Source organism: Cyprinodon tularosa, unplaced genomic scaffold (assembly GCF_016077235.1).
Source record: "Cyprinodon tularosa strain WSP-4 unplaced genomic scaffold, ASM1607723v1 ctg1330, whole genome shotgun sequence".
NCBI lineage: Eukaryota > Metazoa > Chordata > Actinopteri > Cyprinodontiformes > Cyprinodontidae > Cyprinodon > Cyprinodon tularosa.
In genome coordinates, this window is record NW_024038149.1 from 56,191 (window position 1) to 75,173 (window position 18,983).

General features: G+C 43.1%; 2 long non-coding RNA genes and 1 gene segment (V, D, J or C); all 3 read left to right on the forward strand.

The window, feature by feature from the left end:
- The first annotated feature begins 1,092 nt into the window (after positions 1-1,092).
- On the forward strand, positions 1,093-1,759 carry LOC119778439. The segment is given in 2 exon segments: positions 1,093-1,236; positions 1,398-1,759. Coding segments are annotated over 2 exon segments (390 nt in total).
- Positions 1,760-4,760: 3,001 nt separating this feature from the next.
- LOC119778441 lies at positions 4,761-5,315 on the forward strand. The gene is made up of 2 exons (XR_005280061.1): positions 4,761-5,163; positions 5,232-5,315. It is a non-coding gene; the product is annotated as an uncharacterized LOC119778441 (long non-coding RNA).
- Positions 5,316-15,304: 9,989 nt separating this feature from the next.
- On the forward strand, positions 15,305-15,568 carry LOC119778440. Its single transcript, XR_005280060.1, has 2 exons — positions 15,305-15,416; positions 15,485-15,568. It is a non-coding gene; the product is annotated as an uncharacterized LOC119778440 (long non-coding RNA).
- The last annotated feature ends 3,415 nt before the right edge of the window (positions 15,569-18,983 follow it).

Below are 18,983 nucleotides of genomic sequence, written 5' to 3' on the forward strand. Positions count from 1 at the left end.
CAAAGAAGAGGAGAAGAGGAGGAACAATGCTAGATACTTTGATGAGCGGCACAGGGCAAGGATCCTGTGCCCAATCTTACCTGGAGAGGATGTATGGGTCACTGATGCTTAAGTCCAGGGAACAGTGATCACAACACAGCACTCCTCCATCCTACATTGTTCAGGTGCCCAGAGGCATTCTGAGGAGAAACCGGTATCATTTGGTGCCATTGCAGACCAAAAAGTGGGTGGCCGATGCCGAGCCACAGGTGGGAGAAGAGCCAGAGGCCACACCTGCAACATCAGCACCTAACACCAAGGACTATGCAGACTATGCGGACCAGGGCCTGGAGAGAGGTCAGACCGCCAAAAAGACTGGTCACCCTATGAGACTTTCAAAAAATCTCACTTTAAAAAAAAGGGGAAAAAAATGCAAATTGTGATTGTAATCTGTTTCCTAAAATGTGACTGCTGTAATTGATCTGCTTTAAGATACTCTAGTAGAAACCGGGTGTTCAAACTAAGTATTTGTTACAGAAAAAAAACAAAAAACACAAATAGTTTAGGAAAGTGTTCTTTTTAATATTCATGTGTGAATCAGGGAAAGAAGAGGTCTTCCACTAAAATGACAGAATAAACCTTTAAGACCTGCTGGGACAAAGGGTAGACTGCAAAGGAGATGTGGTGTAATGCTATGTGACGCCTTTTATTTTGAAAAGCAATTGAATATAGAGCGGGTTTCCGGTCCCTCACGGGCAGTCGGTATTAAGTTGAGTGTATGAGAGACAGAAGCGGTAGCTCTGTGTGATACATACCTGTTAATAAAAGAACAACATGACTACCCCCACTGTCAGAGGAATTCAAGAACCAAAGCAGACAGAACAGATGTTGTGAGGAAGATGATGTCACTGCATCTCTGTGACACGTTTCCTCTGTTTGTCATCACTCTAAAATGGAGCTGAAAGCAGGAAGAATGAAGGACTTTGAAAAATGTGTTTGATCCACTAACAAGCTGCTGGAAGCCTTTTGCTCTATTGTTCATTGACACCTTCTATCTCCACCAGAGGGCGCCATCATCCAGTGGGCGGAGCTCTCCTTGTGCTCTGTGTTCCAGCATTGTGTCAATAATAAGTGTTGCTGTGAAGAGAACAATAGTCAGACTGAATGTTGAACATCAGCTAGTTTCTCCTGCTGATTTAAACCTTGTTGGACAGATGGAACATTGGCTGTGGATTATTCTAGCTGCTCTTTTCTTTGGTAAGATAGAAAGCTCGACATGTTTCCTCTTCAAACACTTGAACAATGATCAATGAAAAATTATACCTACTTTACACTGAATAGAAATCTTTATTTTGTTTCATTTAATCAATCATCTTTATTGATTCATCTCTTCCTCTGCATGTTCTGTTCTTCCTCAGAGTGTAAAGGAGACTCAGTGACGCAGACAGAAGGACATGTTGCTGCTGCTGAAGGAGAATCTGTGACACTGGGATGTATTTTTGAAACCAGTGGTACTCAAAGATTATTCTGGTATAAACAAGAAGAAAACAGCTTCCCAAAGTTCATGCTGAAACAAATTGCATCAACAAAAGAAAAAGCTCCAGAGTTTAACAAGGAGAGATTTGAAGCTGACATCAACGGTGACAAGAAATCTTTTAATCTGACGATCCAGGATCTCCGTCTGTCAGACTCTGCTGTGTACTACTGTGCTCTGAGGCCCACAGTGACAGGAAACACCAGAACTCTGTACAAGAACCTGAAATAATTCAACACATCCTCCAGATGGCGCTTGTAAAGTTATTTTCTGTAAAAGTTAGTCATGTTACGAAAAATATATAATTATAATTAAAGACTCTGAAGTCAAATATGTACAATTTTGAAGACAGATTTAATGTTCACTATTATACATTTCATGCTTATTCTATAGCAACCTGGTTAATTGCTTTTCCCGAACTGCCTGCCAATAAGTTGAACCTATTGGCAGTGCATGGGCTTTCCTCTGTCATTATTTCATAGACACGATTTTGAGATGCAGCAAAGGGCTTGAGGGGCTCAGGTTAGGGGACCAGCAGGTTTTGTCTCTGCTTCTGCAGATCATGTGGTCTTCTGCTGGCTCCCTCCTGCCTTGCCATCAGCATGCAGTGGGTTAATGTACCCAGGATGGCAAAGCAGTTGGAATGAATATCAGCTTTCTTGGCCGGCCTGGGAGCACCTTGGGATTCCCCCAGAGGACCTGGCCCAAGTGGCTGGAGAGAGGGACATCCCAGCCTCCCTACTGAAGCTGCTAACCCAGTGACCCGAACCCAGATAAGCAGAAGAAGATGGATGGATGGATGGATGGATGGATGGATGGATGGATGGATGGATGGATGGATGGATGGATGGATGGATGGATGGATGGATGGATGGATGGATGGATGGATGGATGGATGGATGGATGGATGGAGTTTTGTCTTAAATCCTGCTGAAAACCGGTTATTTTTCCTGCTGAGAACTCTGCTCTCCATCACTCTGGGTCATGATTCCATTTGATTAATAAACACGTTGCTTATCATTTTAATAATTAATTAATCCATCTAATGGTTTCAGTCAAATGTATCTTCATTAGAACAAGCAGCAGTCATGGATGAATGAATGAGAGGTTTTCCTCAAAAAGGTTTTCTGTTTGGGCTGCAATGAATTCTAAGAAACTAAACATCTCATTTCTGTTAGAAAGACAGTTAGCAGTGCACAGCTGGAAAGGTCTGTGTTCTCTCACTAAAAGGAGTGAAACTGTGAAGACGGAATCAACACACCTTTAGTGACACTAAACTGCGTTTCCATTAAAGTTGGAGAGTATTTACCAATTGGCCCCATCATGGCCCAGGTTCCTACAGGCCCCTGGATGTTTGAACCCCTCTACATGGAGCTGGTGTCATTGTTCCCACAGGGCTCTCTTCCTTTTACTGTTCTAGAGTTTTATGTGTGGATAATCCTTTATCATCAGACTCTGACTCTCATCCCATGAGCAGACGGTCCCTCTTGTTCTCTGAAGGCTCCTGCTTTATTTCATTTTCGGGGGCCTGGAGTGCTGCTTCCCTGTCCATCATCTCACACAGTTTTTCCGCAGAGGATCAAACAGCAACATTTTCTCTTTACGAATCAGGAGAGAAAAACTCTGAGCTGAGAGCTGTGAAATCAGCATGGTCCTGTCTAAGTCCAAAGCTATAGCCAGTTTCCTCTAGGAACCAAATTACAGAGAGAAACCCATCCAGAGTCCAGTTCTGCTTCATTTGCTCATAGCAGCCATGATATGGTTCCATCTTCAGGAACCTTCACGTCAGCAGCAGTACCAGATTAAAGACTCAGTAATGTCTGGACCACCAAAACATCAGAACCATTCTGACAAACATGTGACCAAAATGTTCTGGATCAAGAGGAAGTTCTTCCATCAGAAGCAGAGAAGCTGTGAGTCTGTTCAGCAGGAGGAAGAGGAGCTGAGAGCTTCAGGGAGGAGCTGAGCTGTTACTGAACTATAGAAGAGACACAAACTTCCACATTCAACACAGTTCAAACATTAACTCTGATCATCATGGACTATTATGGACTTTCTCTGCTGGTCGCCTCACTGCTAACAGGTCAGATTCTAGATGTTTCAAATGTTTTTGTTCTGAAATGTCAGAAATGTTTCTGAATCAAAAACTAAAACTCCTTTTTCTTCAGGAATCCGCTGTGAAGGACTGACTGCGGTTAAAACAGAGATCTCCAGCTTAGAGGGCAGCTCTGTCACTCTGTCCTATAATTATCCCAACCTGCAAACTGGAGATTATTTCTTCTGGTACCGTCAGTATCCAGGAGAACCTCCAGAGCTTCTGATCTCTCATGGTCATAAAGGATCAGTTCTAGCAAAGGTGATTTCCAAACTCCAGATTCACATAGAAAACAAACGCCTGGACCTGCTGATCTCCTCTGCTGCAGTGACTGACTCTGCTGTGTACTACTGTGCTGTGCAGCCCATATTCCACTAGAGGTCCTCAAACACTGATGACTGATGACAGAAACAACCAGAGAAACAATGGCTCTCTTCGAATTCAAAGGGCTGCGTCCTCCAAGGATGCGGTCTACATCGACTGGATCTTTGGAAGTCCGTGAAAATAAGAAGACCGGAAGAGTTTTACCGCCATAGGCAATGTTGCTTAGCAACCGTGAAAGTTGACACACAAAGCAAGAAAAGAATAAAAACCAAAGTTTTCAAAACTGTTTGTTTATTTATTTATTTTTTACTGTAAAGTGAAAAAAGACTCACAAGAATCCAGAGTGGAATAAAGGTTCCAACCACCGGGAGCAGGAACAAATAAAATCAAATGTAATGATAGAAACCTTAGTCAGTTAAATAACCTGCTGCTGTCATTCTGCACATCTCTGATGTTGCTGCTATTTTCAAATTACGTTAAAAATGTCCATAGATGCATATTGGTTATCAATTCTCCAGTTTTATATTGTTAAAACACTTTACAGTATTTTATTGTTTATATTTTAACTCTTCCCTATTATGTTATTCTTATACATTTTTCTAAGGTCCACATTTGTGTGACCATTTTCAATAATCTTTCTGCTGCTGTAAATTTGCCCATTGTGGAACAATAAAGAGATTTTCTATTCTATAAAAGGGTTAGAAAGATATAAGTAAATCTAAACAATGTATTTATAAAAAATGTTGGGAGCTGGAGAAGTTCCACCTTCCTCCAGCAGAGTTCGCCGTGGATCCTCCTGAGCTGAGCTGCCTGCACACCTGTGACTGATCATCTCATCAGGAGGACCACAGTACTTAAGCTGTCTTCAGACCTTGCCTCGACGCCGCAGTGTTTAATCAGTTTGGTTAGCACCTAAGCCTAGAACCTCCTGAGAACTTTGCTATCTCTGAGTCCAGTTTGGATTCTAACCTTTTTGTCTCTGCTTCCAGGTTACCTGTTTTTCTCCTGTGAATCTCTGGAAGAGCTTAACCTGCCGAGCCTGCCCTCTGAGCCAAACCTGAAGACTATCTTCTGGATTTCCAAGCAGCTCTGGATTTAGAGCTGGGAACTCAAACCTAGGTCAACACCCTCACTAGAAGTAAGACGCTGAAACAGTTATCGGACTCTGCTGAACCAAACCATCTCCGGACCCAACAGTTCCTCTCCCAAAGTCTCTTCTACGCATCTCAAGGTACAAACCAGAATCTCTCAAGATCAATTCCAACCAAGCCAACGCTAACTGAACTGTCTCCCTCACAGACTCCAGTGAACCAGTCCCCAGGCCTGAACCAGCAAACTGTACATTTACTACGTGCTTGTGTAACAATAAACTTGTTAACTTTTCCCCTGAGTCTGTTGTGTTCTGCATCTTGGGCCTCTCAGTAAACCCATCATGACAGAACACTGCGGCCAAACACAAGGCCCAGCAGATCACCTCCGCCGTCGTTTGGAGGAGCAATATGCCCAAATCCAGGGACAAACTCAAACCCTCCGTGAGTTGTATCGTTTGGTTGATACTCATAATCATATGCTCCAGAGTTACGCTAACTATATGAACAGTGCTAACGCCACGCCAGCAGCTCAACCATTTCCGGGTCCAGTTCCACCTCCGAGGTCACCGGCAGTGACGTCATCCGAGTTCCGTCCAAGTCTACCTGAGAAATTCTCCGGTAATGTAAAAGACTGCAAGGGATTTTTATTTCAATGCCGTCTAATTTTTCAGAACTCTCCTGGCAGTTTTCCCACGGACTACAAGAAAATAACTTTCATTTTATCTCAATTGACAGGAAGAGCCCTGGCATGGGCTCAAGCCAGGTTTGCCTCTGATGAAAGCCTAAATTGTCGTTACTCGGACTTTATCTTTGAGTTTTCTCAAGTTTTCAACCAGGAGACCGATCAAACCCTTGACTCTCGTGCTCTTTTTCATCTCAAACAGGGGAATTCTTCAGTGGCGGAGTTCTCTATTAACTTCCGGGTTAAGGCTGCAGCTTCCGGATGGAACCAAAGTGCTCTAAAGGGCGCCTATTTTGAGGCATTAAATGAAAATATAAAGGATGAACTGGCTACCCTCGATGAACCTGCTACTCTCAAGGAACTTATCCATTTGACAATTAAGCTGGATAACCGGATCCGAGCTAGAAACAGCCTCAAATACAGGAATCAGGGGTTGTCTTCCTATGCCCCCGCCTCAAATAATGTGACTGTTGTTTCTGCTCCTACAGAACAGTTATCCAGACCGAAGCCTAAGATCCAGCCTCTCCCTTTGCCTGTTCAGGCTACACATATTGGAGAAACGGAGATCGAACCCATGCAGGTTGGACACACTAGGCTGACCCCTGAAGAAAGGCAAAGACGATTTTTGGGCAAACTTTGCATCTATTGCGGTGATAGTGGTCATTTCATCGCTTCATGCCCAGCGAAATCAAAAGCCGGGGCCCGTCAGAGGTTCTGAGGAGTTTGGCGGGCCATGATAACTCTGAGAAATCTCCTCGCCTTATGCTTCCAGCCACTTTATTTTTCTCGGACCAGAGCCTCTCATTCTCTGCTTTCATTGATTCTGGTTGTGAGCGAAATTTAATTGATTCCAATCTTGTCCAACAGCTGCAAATTGAAACAGTTCCTTTAACCCAGCCTCTTAGTGTCTCAGCAATCGATGGGAAGAGACTTCACCAAGTAACCCATCAAACCCAACCCCTTGAGCTTCTGATCTCAGGTAATCATCGAGAAACCATAACTTTCTTTGTTTTTCCCTCCGCATGTTCCCCTCTGGTGCTGGGTTTCGAATGGCTGAAGAAACATAATCCCCATATTAACTGGACTGATCGTCATGTGGAGTCCTGGTCCACTCGATGTCATGAAACATGCCTCCGTTCGGCAGCTCCCGCTGTGGGGTCCCCTAGAGGTGGGGGGGAGATGGACGTCCCTGACCTTTCTTCAGTACCTCCCGACTACCATGATCTGGCTCCTGTTTTTAGTAAGGTCAGTGCTACGTCCCTTCCACCACACAGACCATGCGACTTTGCTATCGAGCTATTACCCGGAGCCCCGCTGCCCAGCAGTAGACTTTACAACATCTCCAAACCAGAAAGAGAAACCATGGAGAAATACATAAATGAGTCCTTAGCTGCTGGAATAATTCGCACCTCTTCGTCTCCTTTGGGCGCGGGTTTCTTTTTCGTTGGAAAGAAGGATGGTACACTAAGACCCTGTATCGATTATAGAGGCTTGAACCCGATAACAATCAAAAATAAGTACCCTCTCCCATTGCTCGCTTCTGCTTTTGAACCTGTCCAAGAGGCAACTGTTTTCACCAAGCTAGATCTGAGGAATGCCTATCACCTCCTCAGAATACGAGAGGGGGATGAGTGGAAAACAGCATTTAAGACTCCCTTGGGCCAGTTTGAATACTTGATGATGCCCTTTGGACTAACTAATGCCCCTGCATGCTTTCAGGCCTTAGTGAATGATGTTCTCAGAGACTTCCTAAATGTGTTTGTGTTTGTCTACGTAGATGACATTCTAATCTATTCCAAGGATCTTTCAGAGCATAAGAGACATGTCCGCCTGGTTCTTCAGAGACTGCTGGAAAACAAACTGTTCGTCAAAGCCGAGAAATGTGAGTTTCATCAGTCTTCAGTAATTTTTTGGGGGTTTGTGCTCGAGGGCGGGCAGGTTAAGCCTTCAGAAGAGAAAATAAAAGCAGTTTTGGAGTGGCCGGTTCCAGAGAACCGTAAACAATTCAATTTCAATTCAGTTTATTTATATAGCGCCAAATTCACAACACATGTCATCTCAAGGCACTTTACAGTTCAACCAGATCATACAGTCAAATTGATACAAAGTTTTCTATCTAAGGAAAACCAGTTGATTGCATTGACTCATTGACTCAAATACAATCCCCCACACTAAGCATGCTTGTAGCGACAGTGGAGAGGAAAAACTCCCTTTTAACAGGAAGAAACCTCCAGCAGAACCAGGCTCAGTGTGAGCGGCCATCTGCCGAGGCCGACTGGGGTTCAAGGAGACAGAAGCAGAGATACAAAAAGCAGCTGTAAAAGGCGGCCCCGTCCAGGAAACACACAGCCAGGCAGACGAGCTCCAAGGCAGCTCCCATGCCAGAGGACGAAGAGAGCACATCCACTCAGTCACGGTCAGAGAAACAGGACCACACTGGAAAACCGGCCGATCTCCAACATCTATTAACAAGGGTGTTGATAGAAGCAGCACAGCTGATGTTTTTTTCCAGGATGACGTCACAGCCAAACAGGAACAGACGAGGCAAAGCTACTCTGAGGAAAAGCAGAGAGAGCAGAAGGTTAGAGATTGAACTAACAGATTCTGCAGAATAGGAGAACAGAGAGAGAATGAAGCAGAATGATGAAATGGGGGTCCCTATGTCCTCCAAAAGTCTAAGCCTATAGCAGCATAACTATAGAGATAGCTCAGGATAACCTGAGCCACCCTAACTATAAGCTTTATCAAAAATGAAAGTTTTAAGCCTAGCCTTAAAAGTAGACAGGGTGTCTGCCTCACGGACTAAAACTGGTAGTTGGTTCCACAGGAGAGGAGCCTGATAACTAAAAGATCTGCCTCCCATTCTACTTTTAGAAATTCTAGGAACCACTAGTAAACCTGCAGATTGAGAGCGAAGTGCTCTGTTAGGAACATAAGGAACAATCAGATCTCTGATATAAGATGGAGCTTGGCCATTTAAGGCTTTATATGTGAGAAGGAGGATTTTAAATTCTATTCTTGATTTAACAGGAAGCCAATGAAGAGAAGCAAGGATAGGAGAGATATGATCTCTCTTTTTCATTTTCATTAGAACTCTGGCTGCAGCATTTTGGATCAGCTGAAGGCTTTTAACTACAGTTTGTGGACTTCCTGATAGTAAAGAATTACAATAGTCCAGCCTTGAAGTAACAAATGCATGGACTAGTTTCTCAGCATCACCCCTGGACAGGATATTTCTAATTTTTGCAATGTTCCTCAGATGAAAAAAGGGAAAATTTTCTGGGAAACCCTTTTTAAATATGGGATTTAAATGACAGGTCTGATCAAAAATTTAACACCAAGATTTTTTCTTTATTATCTGAAAAGTTTACCCCACCCAAAATTTAAGTAAACGGGGAAAATTCGTTTTTTTTTCCCCGGAGACTTGGTCCGGGGGACTATAATTTCTTTTTTGTTGCATTCAGAAGCAAAAAATTTAAAGGGTCATCCAGTTTTTATGTCTTAAAAAAAATTTGCCTGTAATCTTTTGAAAAGGGGGTTGTTTTTTTGGGGAAATTTTTTAGCAGATATGGAGGGGAAATCTTTCGCATACAGTGGTTTTTTAATTTCCCTGCTTTTAAATTTAATTTTTCCAATTGGGAGAATGTATAAAGAAAAGGGGGAAAATTTGGGTTTCCTTTGCATGATCCCGTGGTACTCCCAGGTAACCTTTGAGGTGTTAAAGAAATCTTTTTTTTTAACTTAAACAAAATGAATTGATCAGATAGATAAGTTTTAAAACCCAGCCCTAGTGCTGTTTTTTTTAAATTTCCAAAAAAAAAAAAAAAAAAAAAAAAATATTCAATTTTTTTTTCAAAAAGGAATTTTAAAGGGTAAAACGGGTACCCAAATCCCGGCACTAAAAATTCCAACAGGACGAGCACAAAATACAAGTCCATTATTGGGGCCCATGAAAAATATATTAGTGATTTTCCCCCCCAGAGTTTGTTTATTTGCTTTGATGAGCTCTAAAGCCAGACTGAAACTCTTTAAAAAAATTCATTATGGGGGAAGGGGATCGAAAACTTTTTTTGGCAACTACTTTCTAAGAAATTTTTGGGTAAGAAAGGGAAAATTGGATATAGGTTTAATTGCCATGTATCTGGGCAAGAGCGGTTTTTTTAAGGAGGTTTAATTACAGCAAATTTTAAAGCTTTAAAATACAAAACCCTTTTAAAGAATAAGTTAAACCATCTAAAAATGGGGGAGGAGTTTAAAGGGGGGTTTTTTCTTAAAACCCGGTTGGGCGGGATTAAATTCAAAGGGTTTTAAGGGTTAGATGAAGCCCAAAAATTTTGCTAATTTAAGAAATTCAACTGGTTTAAAGCGTCTAAACCCGGGGTTCGATTCCTGAAATTCCCCAGGTTCAACGGGTTTTGGGAGTGTTATGATCTTTTTTTAATAAGTCATTTTATTTTAAAAAAGAAACCCATAAAATTTAAATTTCTGCTAAGGGGGCAGGTGGAAGGGCCCGGGTTTACGGCTTGGGTTGGGTGAGTTTGGCCTGGGGTTTTTTAAAAAAATTCCTGGTTAATTTTATTTCCCTTTTAGGGAATTGTTCTCTTGCTTTTTAAAAAAAGGGGCCTTTTACAGCATAAACCCATTTTTCCAAGAATTTGGAAGGGCTTACGCTGTTGGAAGCGAATTTTTTTCCCAGTTTCCAATTTTGGGCCCAAATTTTGCAGCTTTGCTTTTTTAAAAAAAGGGGCGTTTATATTTTTAACGGTTTTCATTTTTAAAGGGCTGGGTTGTCAAGGAAATTTACGCAGAGGGCTTGAAAAAAAAATCATTTTTTCCGTGAAGGGGTTTTTTCTTTTGCTTTTGCCCAAAATTTCAGCACTGCTCGTGGCAACAGAGAGAAAAGAAAGTTTTTGGGTTAAAGGCCCCATGTTGGTTTTGAGGTTCCGTTAAAAATATATATTGTCCGCCTTTTTTTTGTAACCCCTTTGGAAGGGGGGAGTTTTATTGGGTTTTTAATATATAATCCTGATTGGAGTTATTTAGGGTTTTAGTGGTCCCAAAAACCAGGAAGGTTTTTTGTTAAGGGAAAAGTTAATTTTTTAACCCTTTCAAAAGCCCCCTTTTTGAAAATACCTTGTTCTTGATGGGGAAAATTTTGAGAACCCCTCCCAAAATTTGTTTGGGTAATCCCCCCCTTCCAAGCAACATGTTTTTTTATGTTAAAAGCCCCTTAAATTATGAGAGAGAGTTTTAACCCCACAGATAAGCCGAAGTTGGCCCCCGTGAATTGGTTCCCCCCGGGGTAAAAATCCCCCCCTTCCCCCCCAACTAGGGGTCCCCCCCCGGGGCCCATTACCCTTTTTTTTCCTTTTCCGGCCCCAAAAAGGAAATCCCCCCGTTTTTTTTACCCCATCATTTAAATGTTTAAACCCTTTTGGTCAAATGGGGGGTGGTGTTAAAAATTACATTTTTTGGGGATTTTTTTGGTTGTTTTTAAAAAAGGGGGGGGGGAATGGGGCGGTTTGGGGGTTTTTCGGTTTGGTAAGGGGGAAAAAAGGGGTTTTTTAAAAGTTCGGGGGGGTAGGTTAATTGGGGTTTTTGGGGGGTTCACGTAAGTCGAAAGAAGGATTGGGCAATCCCCTCCCCGCAACCGTTTCGGGGGGGTGTGAAAAAATTTTTTTTTGCTTGAAAAAGGGTTGCCTCTTTATGCCCACAAAAATCCCCTTGTGCAGCCAGGTTTCTGTTAAAGGGAAAACAAGTTTAATGTGGGTTATTTTAAAAATTTAAAATCATTAACAGTTTGAAATTTTAGAGGAAAGCGAATTTTTATGGTTTTAAAAACCCCCCCCCATTTTAAATTTTTTTAATTTTTTCCCCAAAATTTGGGGGTTTTTTTGATTTTTAAATTTGATTATCATGATTTACTCCTTTGGGAATCCCTTTGCTAATTTTTTAGGGTTTTGGTCGGGGGCAAGGGCACTGTCATGGAAGGTTTGAGTGGGTAACCCGTAGAGAAACTGCGAAAATTTTGTGGTTTAAATTTCAAAATCTTTTCTTCCCGGTTGCACCCCGGGGGGTCGGGTTTTTGGGGGGGACTAAAAAAATGTGGCCAGGGTTTCCCAGAAAGAAAAACTGCACCCTCCAAAAAGGGGAAAGGATGCCGTCTCTCGAAACGACCAGGCTTTCCCCCAAAAAAGGGGTTGAAAAATTAAAGTATTTGCCCCCCGTTGTTTTTTGGGCACCCCCTAGACAACCCCGCGATTGGGGGGAAGCATGGGCTTAAAAAATGTCATCCCCTGGTAGTCAGGGGGGGGACCAAGGGAAAAATTTCGGGGGTCCGACATTTTTTTTGGCCCAAACCCTTTCCCCACCGGGGAAGCCCAAAATAAATTTTTTGTGCCTCCCATCCCCGTAACGGGTTGTTTATTACCACCAGCGTGAAATAACAATCTTCCCGTATTTTTCCTTTTCCTTAGCCCGTAGTTTCAGGTAGGATTTGAGTTTGCCCGTTCTGGGCCCCCGGGAAACATTTTTTACTTTGGGCCCTGGTTTTCTCTAATGCCACGTTTTGACTATGGAGCTGCCCAAACACCCGGGGGCCCCTTTTAGGGGGGTGTGTCACTGGGGTGGGGAAAAAACCCCGGGTTGAAACGGGGGAAGGGTTGGTGGTTTACCCCGTGGGCCGAGATCCCCCGATTACGCTTTTGCGTACCAGGGGACCCAATCGCCTGGCTGTCAGGCACTTTTGGGGACGCTACGTGGGGGGCCTACTTCAACAGCCTGAAGCCTGGATTCTAACTCTGACACCCTCGCCTCCAAAGCTACAAAAATACTACACTTATTACACATCCCATTATCACTAAAGGAGGCAGAGGAATAACTGAACATCTGACACAGAGAGCAGGAGAGAGGAGAGGAAGAAGGAAGAGTTGGAAAAGAGTCAAGGGAGGGAGAGAGAGAAGCCATAGCAATGCTAAGCTAGCGCTAGCCTAGGCTAGCTACTTCTTGCTGTCAGAAATAAAACCGTGTGAAACTGACAAGTGCTCAGTAGAAAAGTGCAGCAGAAGGTGCTATGTTTTAAAGTAGTCAGTTAGAGTTACTTAGATACAGAGATATCACAGAGAAAATAACTTAACTTCAGATGGAGATCCTCTGAACAGCTGCACACTCAGTTGCACACAACTGCAGAGATTTTTGGGTTTTGCTAATTTCTACCGACGATTCATCAGAAACTACAGCCAAACCGCTCTCCCACTAACCTCCTTAACATCATCCAAGAGAACCTTCCAATGGACCCCCGAGGCTCAATCTGCATTTGATAAACTTAAAACTTTGTTTTCCAGAGCTCCAGTGCTGATCCAACCCGATCCGTCCAAACAATTCATCCTGGAGGTTGACGCTTCAGATTCAGGCGTGGGGGCAGTCCTATCCCAAAGACTCGACACGGATCAACGAATTCATCCATGTGCATTCTTCTCCCGTAGACTTTCTCCCGCAGAGCAGAACTACGACGTTGGAGACCGAGAGCTCTTGGCCATCAAATTAGCCTTGGACGAATGGAGACACTGGCTGGAGGGAGCAAAGCACCCAGTTCTTGTATGGAAAGATCACAACAATCTCGCCTACATCCAGTCCGCAAAACAAGCCAATCCTCGTCAGTCAAGGTGGTCCATATTCTTCTCTCGATTCAACCTCATTATCTCTTACAGACCTGGATCAAAGAACGTCAAGCCCGATTCTCTCTCTCGTCTATACGCCGTGGATCAATCCGAGTCACCTCAACCTGTCCTCCCTGCTTCTTGTACTGTAGGAGTTGTCACCTGGGAAATCACCGATTTAATCAACTCTGCCCTGGCCTCGGAACCTGACCCAGGTAATGGTCCTCCTAACCGAACCTATGTCCCCTCGTCTGTCAGATCTCGCCTGATACAATGGATGCATTCTGCCAAATTTTCCGCTCATCCGGGGGTGAGCAGGACCGTCTCTCTGATTTCAAGACGTTTTTGGTGGCCTACTCTTCACAGGGATGTTAAAGAGTATGTGTTGGCTTGCTCTACTTGTGCCAGAAATAAGGCTTCACACCAACCACCCTCAGGTTTGCTACAGCCTCTCCCAGTGCCCACGCGCCCATGGTCCCACATCGCAATCGATTTTGTCACTGGTCTCCCAATCTCTCAAGGTATGTCTACAATATTCACCATAGTTGATCGATTTTCCAAGTCCTGTCACCTGATCCCTCTCAGAAAACTTCCTACGGCCTTTCAAACTGCTCAGCTTTTGATCAAACACGTTTTTCGTCTCCATGGAATCCCACAGGAAATTCTCTCTGATCGTGGACCCCAATTCATTTCCCAGGTTTGGAAGGCATTCTGTTCCGCATTAAACTGTAAGTCATCACTAACCTCTGGCTATCACCCGCAGTCCAACGGCCAAACCGAGAGGATGAACCAACACCTCGAGTTAACCCTCAGATGCCTAACTTCCAATAACCCCACCGATTGGAGTCAGTACATCACCTGGATCGAATACGCCCATAACTTTCTTAAGTCAGCTTCCACCGGTCAATCGCCTTTTCAGGTCAGTCTGGGCTATCAACCTGCTCTTTTCCCCGCAGACGAGAGAGAGATATCGGTCCAATCCGTCAATCAGCACATCCGCCGTTGCCAGCGCATCTGGAGGGATACCATCACCTCTCTCAATTGTTCCTCTGAGACGACCAAACGATTCGCCGACACCAAGAGACGTCCTGCCCCTGAGTACTCGGTCGGACAGGAGGTATGGCTGTCCACACGGGACATTCCCCTCAAGGGGATGTCTCGTAAACTCTCGCCCAAGTTCATCGGTCCATACAAGATTGTCCAGGTAATCAATCCATCTGCCATACGTTTACAACTTCCTCCAACCCTACGCATCCATCCCACGTTCCACGTCTCCCAAGTAAAACCTGTCATCTCGAGTCCTCTTTGCCCTTCATCCGACTCCCCTCCACCCGCCCTGGAAGTCGATGGACATCCTGCCTTCACCGTCCGCCGGATCGTGGACTCCCGTCGGCGAGGTCGCGGATGGCAGTACCTCGTCGATTGGGAGGGCTACGGTCCGGAGGACCGCCAGTGGGTTCCTGGTTCCTACATCCTCGACCCTTCCTTGATCGAGGAGTACGAGCGCTCCCTCCCGTCTACCTCTTCCGCACCGCCAAGAGGCGGTCGTTGAGGGGGGGGTACTGTTGGGAGCTGGAGAAGTTCCACCTTCCTCCAGCAGAGTCCGCCGTGGATCCTCCTGAGCTGAGCTGCCTGCACACCTGTGACTGATCATCTCATCAGGAGGACCACAGTACTTAAGCTGTCTTCAGACCTTGCCTCGACGCCGCAGTGTTTAATCAGTTTGGTTAGCACCTAAGCCTAGAACCTCCTGAGAACTTTGCTATCTCTGAGTCCAGTTTGGATTCTAACCTTTTTGTCTCTGCTTCCAGGTTACCTGTTTTTCTCCTGTGAATCTCTGGAAGAGCTTAACCTGCCGAGCCTTCCCTCTGAGCCAAACCTGAAGACTATCTTCTGGATTTCCAAGCAGCTCTGGATTTAGAGCTGGGAACTCAAACCTAGGTCAACACCCTCACTAGAAGTAAGACATTGAAACAGTTATCGGACTCTGCTGAACCAAACCATCTCCGGACCCAACAGTTCCTCTCCCAAAGTCTCTTCTACGCATCTCAAGGTACAAACCAGAATCTCTCAAGATCAATTCCAACCAAGCCAACGCTAACTGAACTGTCTCCCTCACAGACTCCAGTGAACCAGTCCCCAGGCCTGAACCAGCAAACTGTACATTTACTACGTGCTTGTGTAACAATAAACTTGTTAACTTTTCCCCTGAGTCCGTTGTGTTCTGCATCTTGGGCCTCTCAGTAAACCCATCATGACAAAAAATATATCTGCAAAATCTCTAATATTCAACAACAAAAAATACTTAGTTAAGCATATTGTGCAAAACAGCAATAAGAAAATTAAACTCCTATCAGATTTATAGTCCACACACTGCAGATATATTAGAATCTGTCCTTAAATTACAGCCAAACCCATTTACACAGTAACAGATAAAAACCTTTAGATAAATCAAACATTACCGCCACATATCTGACTCTATAACCATTAAAACAACTATTTTTTTTTTTTTATCTCAGACGGAACTATTCACTGGCTTGTATTATATTAAACTTGTGGTGGTTTTCAATGATAGAAAATCAAAAATCAGGACACCTTCAGTTGATCATCTGATTGCCCCAGGACGGGAGAAGAAGCGTTTATTTCAAAGATCAAATTGACATGCTGTCCTCAGTACACGTAACACAGCGCTGAACATTTCAACAGAACACATCTGGCTTTTTCTCAACTCCCATTCAAATCTGGGCGTTTATATAGTTTCAACATTGCACTGTGTGGATGTATGTGCACAACTGGACGCCCTGATAACATTTCCTGGAAGTTCTTTGCTCGTGACCGGATTGCGTGCGAGTGGGCCTAATGATTTTGTTTTTCAAGGCTTGTACTCGGCTTATCGCCTGCGAACACATGTTTCCTGCCATTGTTATTGCCAAAATGTGTACCTGGCTCCAAAACTGCTTGCTCTGTGTTCTCTATTATTGTGAGCTTAAGGTCACGATGACCTGAGGCAACACAATTCGCTTCTACATTCCCTCCTGTAGTTCATTGAAAATGAAGTACTAATGAGAATTTGCATAGTGATGGTAATATTACGCAGCTAAGTGCACTTACGTGCATGTGAATTTCAAATGAAACGGTATCTAAGTGTTACCGACGCAGCCCAGTATGGATGCAAGTTGAGAAAAACAAATTAAATGTCATGATTAATAACAAAACTAAAGTAAATAACAAAACAAAGTGAATACTATTGAACCTTCAAAGAAAGATCATCATTTTCCACATGGCCATGATTCGATTAGTATGGGATCGAAAACCCCTTTTTCGTCCTGTGGGCATCTTACTCTTTCATTTCAAACTCATGTAAGAGGAAACTATCCCATCGACCCATGCTTCCCCCAAACATCTATCCTTCCTCCGGCGTCGGCCGTAGCACAAATCGCATCCTGACCATGCTACTCATGATGATCTGTGAAACTAACACTGTTTGAACCATTCAACCCAATCTTGATATTACTTAATATGTGAAGGATAACTATTCAAAACATTTCAAATAACTCGAACTTAGTTATAGTGTATTGTAGTATATAAGGCTAGGTAAATGAAAGAAAAAGAAAAATTAAGTAGGTCAGTCGGTCAGTAGTCTGAGTCCCCAGTCCTCTAAACAGCCGCCCATGTATATCTCACCATGTAAAATAATAAGACAGTAATACAGATTGTAATGCAGAATAATAAGGCATAATACAGAGTATAATGCAGGATAATGGAACGTTACATCATCAAGATTATTTTACTGAATACAAAATGTTTAATGCTGGTAATTTCTTCTTATCTGTGAAAAATCAAAAATATAGTTCTTTCACTGCAGGGACTTGTCCCTGGCCTTCAAAGAATGAACACAGGAGCATGCGTTCACGCCTTCAGCATTCTTGCAGCGGCTGTTAGTTGGTTCATAGTTGGGCAGTCCCTGGTCCCGGGTCGGTCGTCATCCATTTGTAAACCGTCATCGTTATCCATCTCCTCATAACAGGCAAGATGCAACACACAAGCAGAAAAAACACAATCAGTGTAATTGTCACAATTACCCCAGTCTTAACTGCAAATGTTCCCCATTCTCCTAAAATTTGCTCCAGGCTCTTTAAGGACAAACCACTATGGCCAGCATTTTGTTGCATTTCTATTTTTAGCTTGTTTAGTTTAGTCAATACAGTGTGAAAGGTTCCTGTTGGTGCAGTATTCAAAGGTATGTAAGTACAGCATTCGGTACCAATAAGATGACAAACTCCTCCCATTTTGGCCAAAATATAATCTAAAGCTTGTCTATTTGGAATTGCCATTCTACTGGTCTCATGTAATTGGTCACCTATTGCCATAAATCCTTCCACTGTGAAGTTAACCATTCTTTGTTGATTATAGTAAACATAGTTTATCCATTCAACGTTTTTATTAATTGCAACCCAAGGCACAATGGATTCCAGTCCTGCAATGACCTCATGTCGCGCTTTAAATTCATTTGGGATACCTCTAGGCTGTCCAATTAAATCCAAATAAACCTCTTCATTAAGTCCGTAATTCTGTATGCTTCTGCGAGATCTTGTTTTGTTGCTTTCTAACCCAATTAAGTCTCTAACTCCTTCATACACTAGGGTAATGGGTACCTTCATTCTAACTAAGGCACAGAGTCCAACCCACTTAAGGGGTAAGGTGTTTACCAAAATATCTTCACCGCACATCCAGTAACTGTCTGCTACTGGGTATGTCTGATCTCCTAAGAAAAACAAAGTTGGGATCGTCATAGTTATGTTTTCACATTGTTGTTCCGCAAAGTCAAAATTTTCATACCATATGGGTTTTTCTACAAAAACAGGAGTTACATTTGCATGTTTAAACCATGACACCACCCATGTTGTATTGCATTTCACTGTAGTATTACCTACATTGATTCCTCCATTGTCTGCAAAACCTCCACTGGCGAAACATTCGTATTCTGCACTATAATCAATTTCATAATTAGTAGGTGGGGCACTTTGTGTGGTGCTGAGGTTAAATTCAGCACATAAAGACTCAAATCTGTGTCCCTCCCAGTTTTCCAAGTATTGATGAGAATTTCGTGAACCATACAATAGTCTAAAATTTTTATCCCGCACAAGAAAATTTAAAGAATGACAAACATCATTTCCGGGAGTAAACTACCTTTTTGACATTTATTCTTTGCACCTCTGCACATTTACAGAATTTTTTTTTTCTGGAATAACTTTGGGGGCTCCCCGGACACCGGAACAGATTAAACAATCTTTTTGGCTGTTAATTCTTTAGCCGTATACCAAAACCCAATTATACCACGTGTTCTGAATGCTCTTTGCCATAGAGACGCCTTTTGGGGAAAACCCATACCACTAATTCAGTTTATTCAAGATCTTGGGTGCAACATTTGTAGGCGTCATTAAAAAATGTATCAAGGCTCCCCGATAATCGCGACAGCCCTATTTCAGAACAACCAAACTTGTTAAACCCCCCAAACCCTTTTTGGGTTTGTTTCTTCCCTTCTACAGGTGGCAGTGTCAAATTTTTAATGGTAATTGGTCATCTCATTTTTTGGTTGGTTAATTTTGGGGATTTTTTT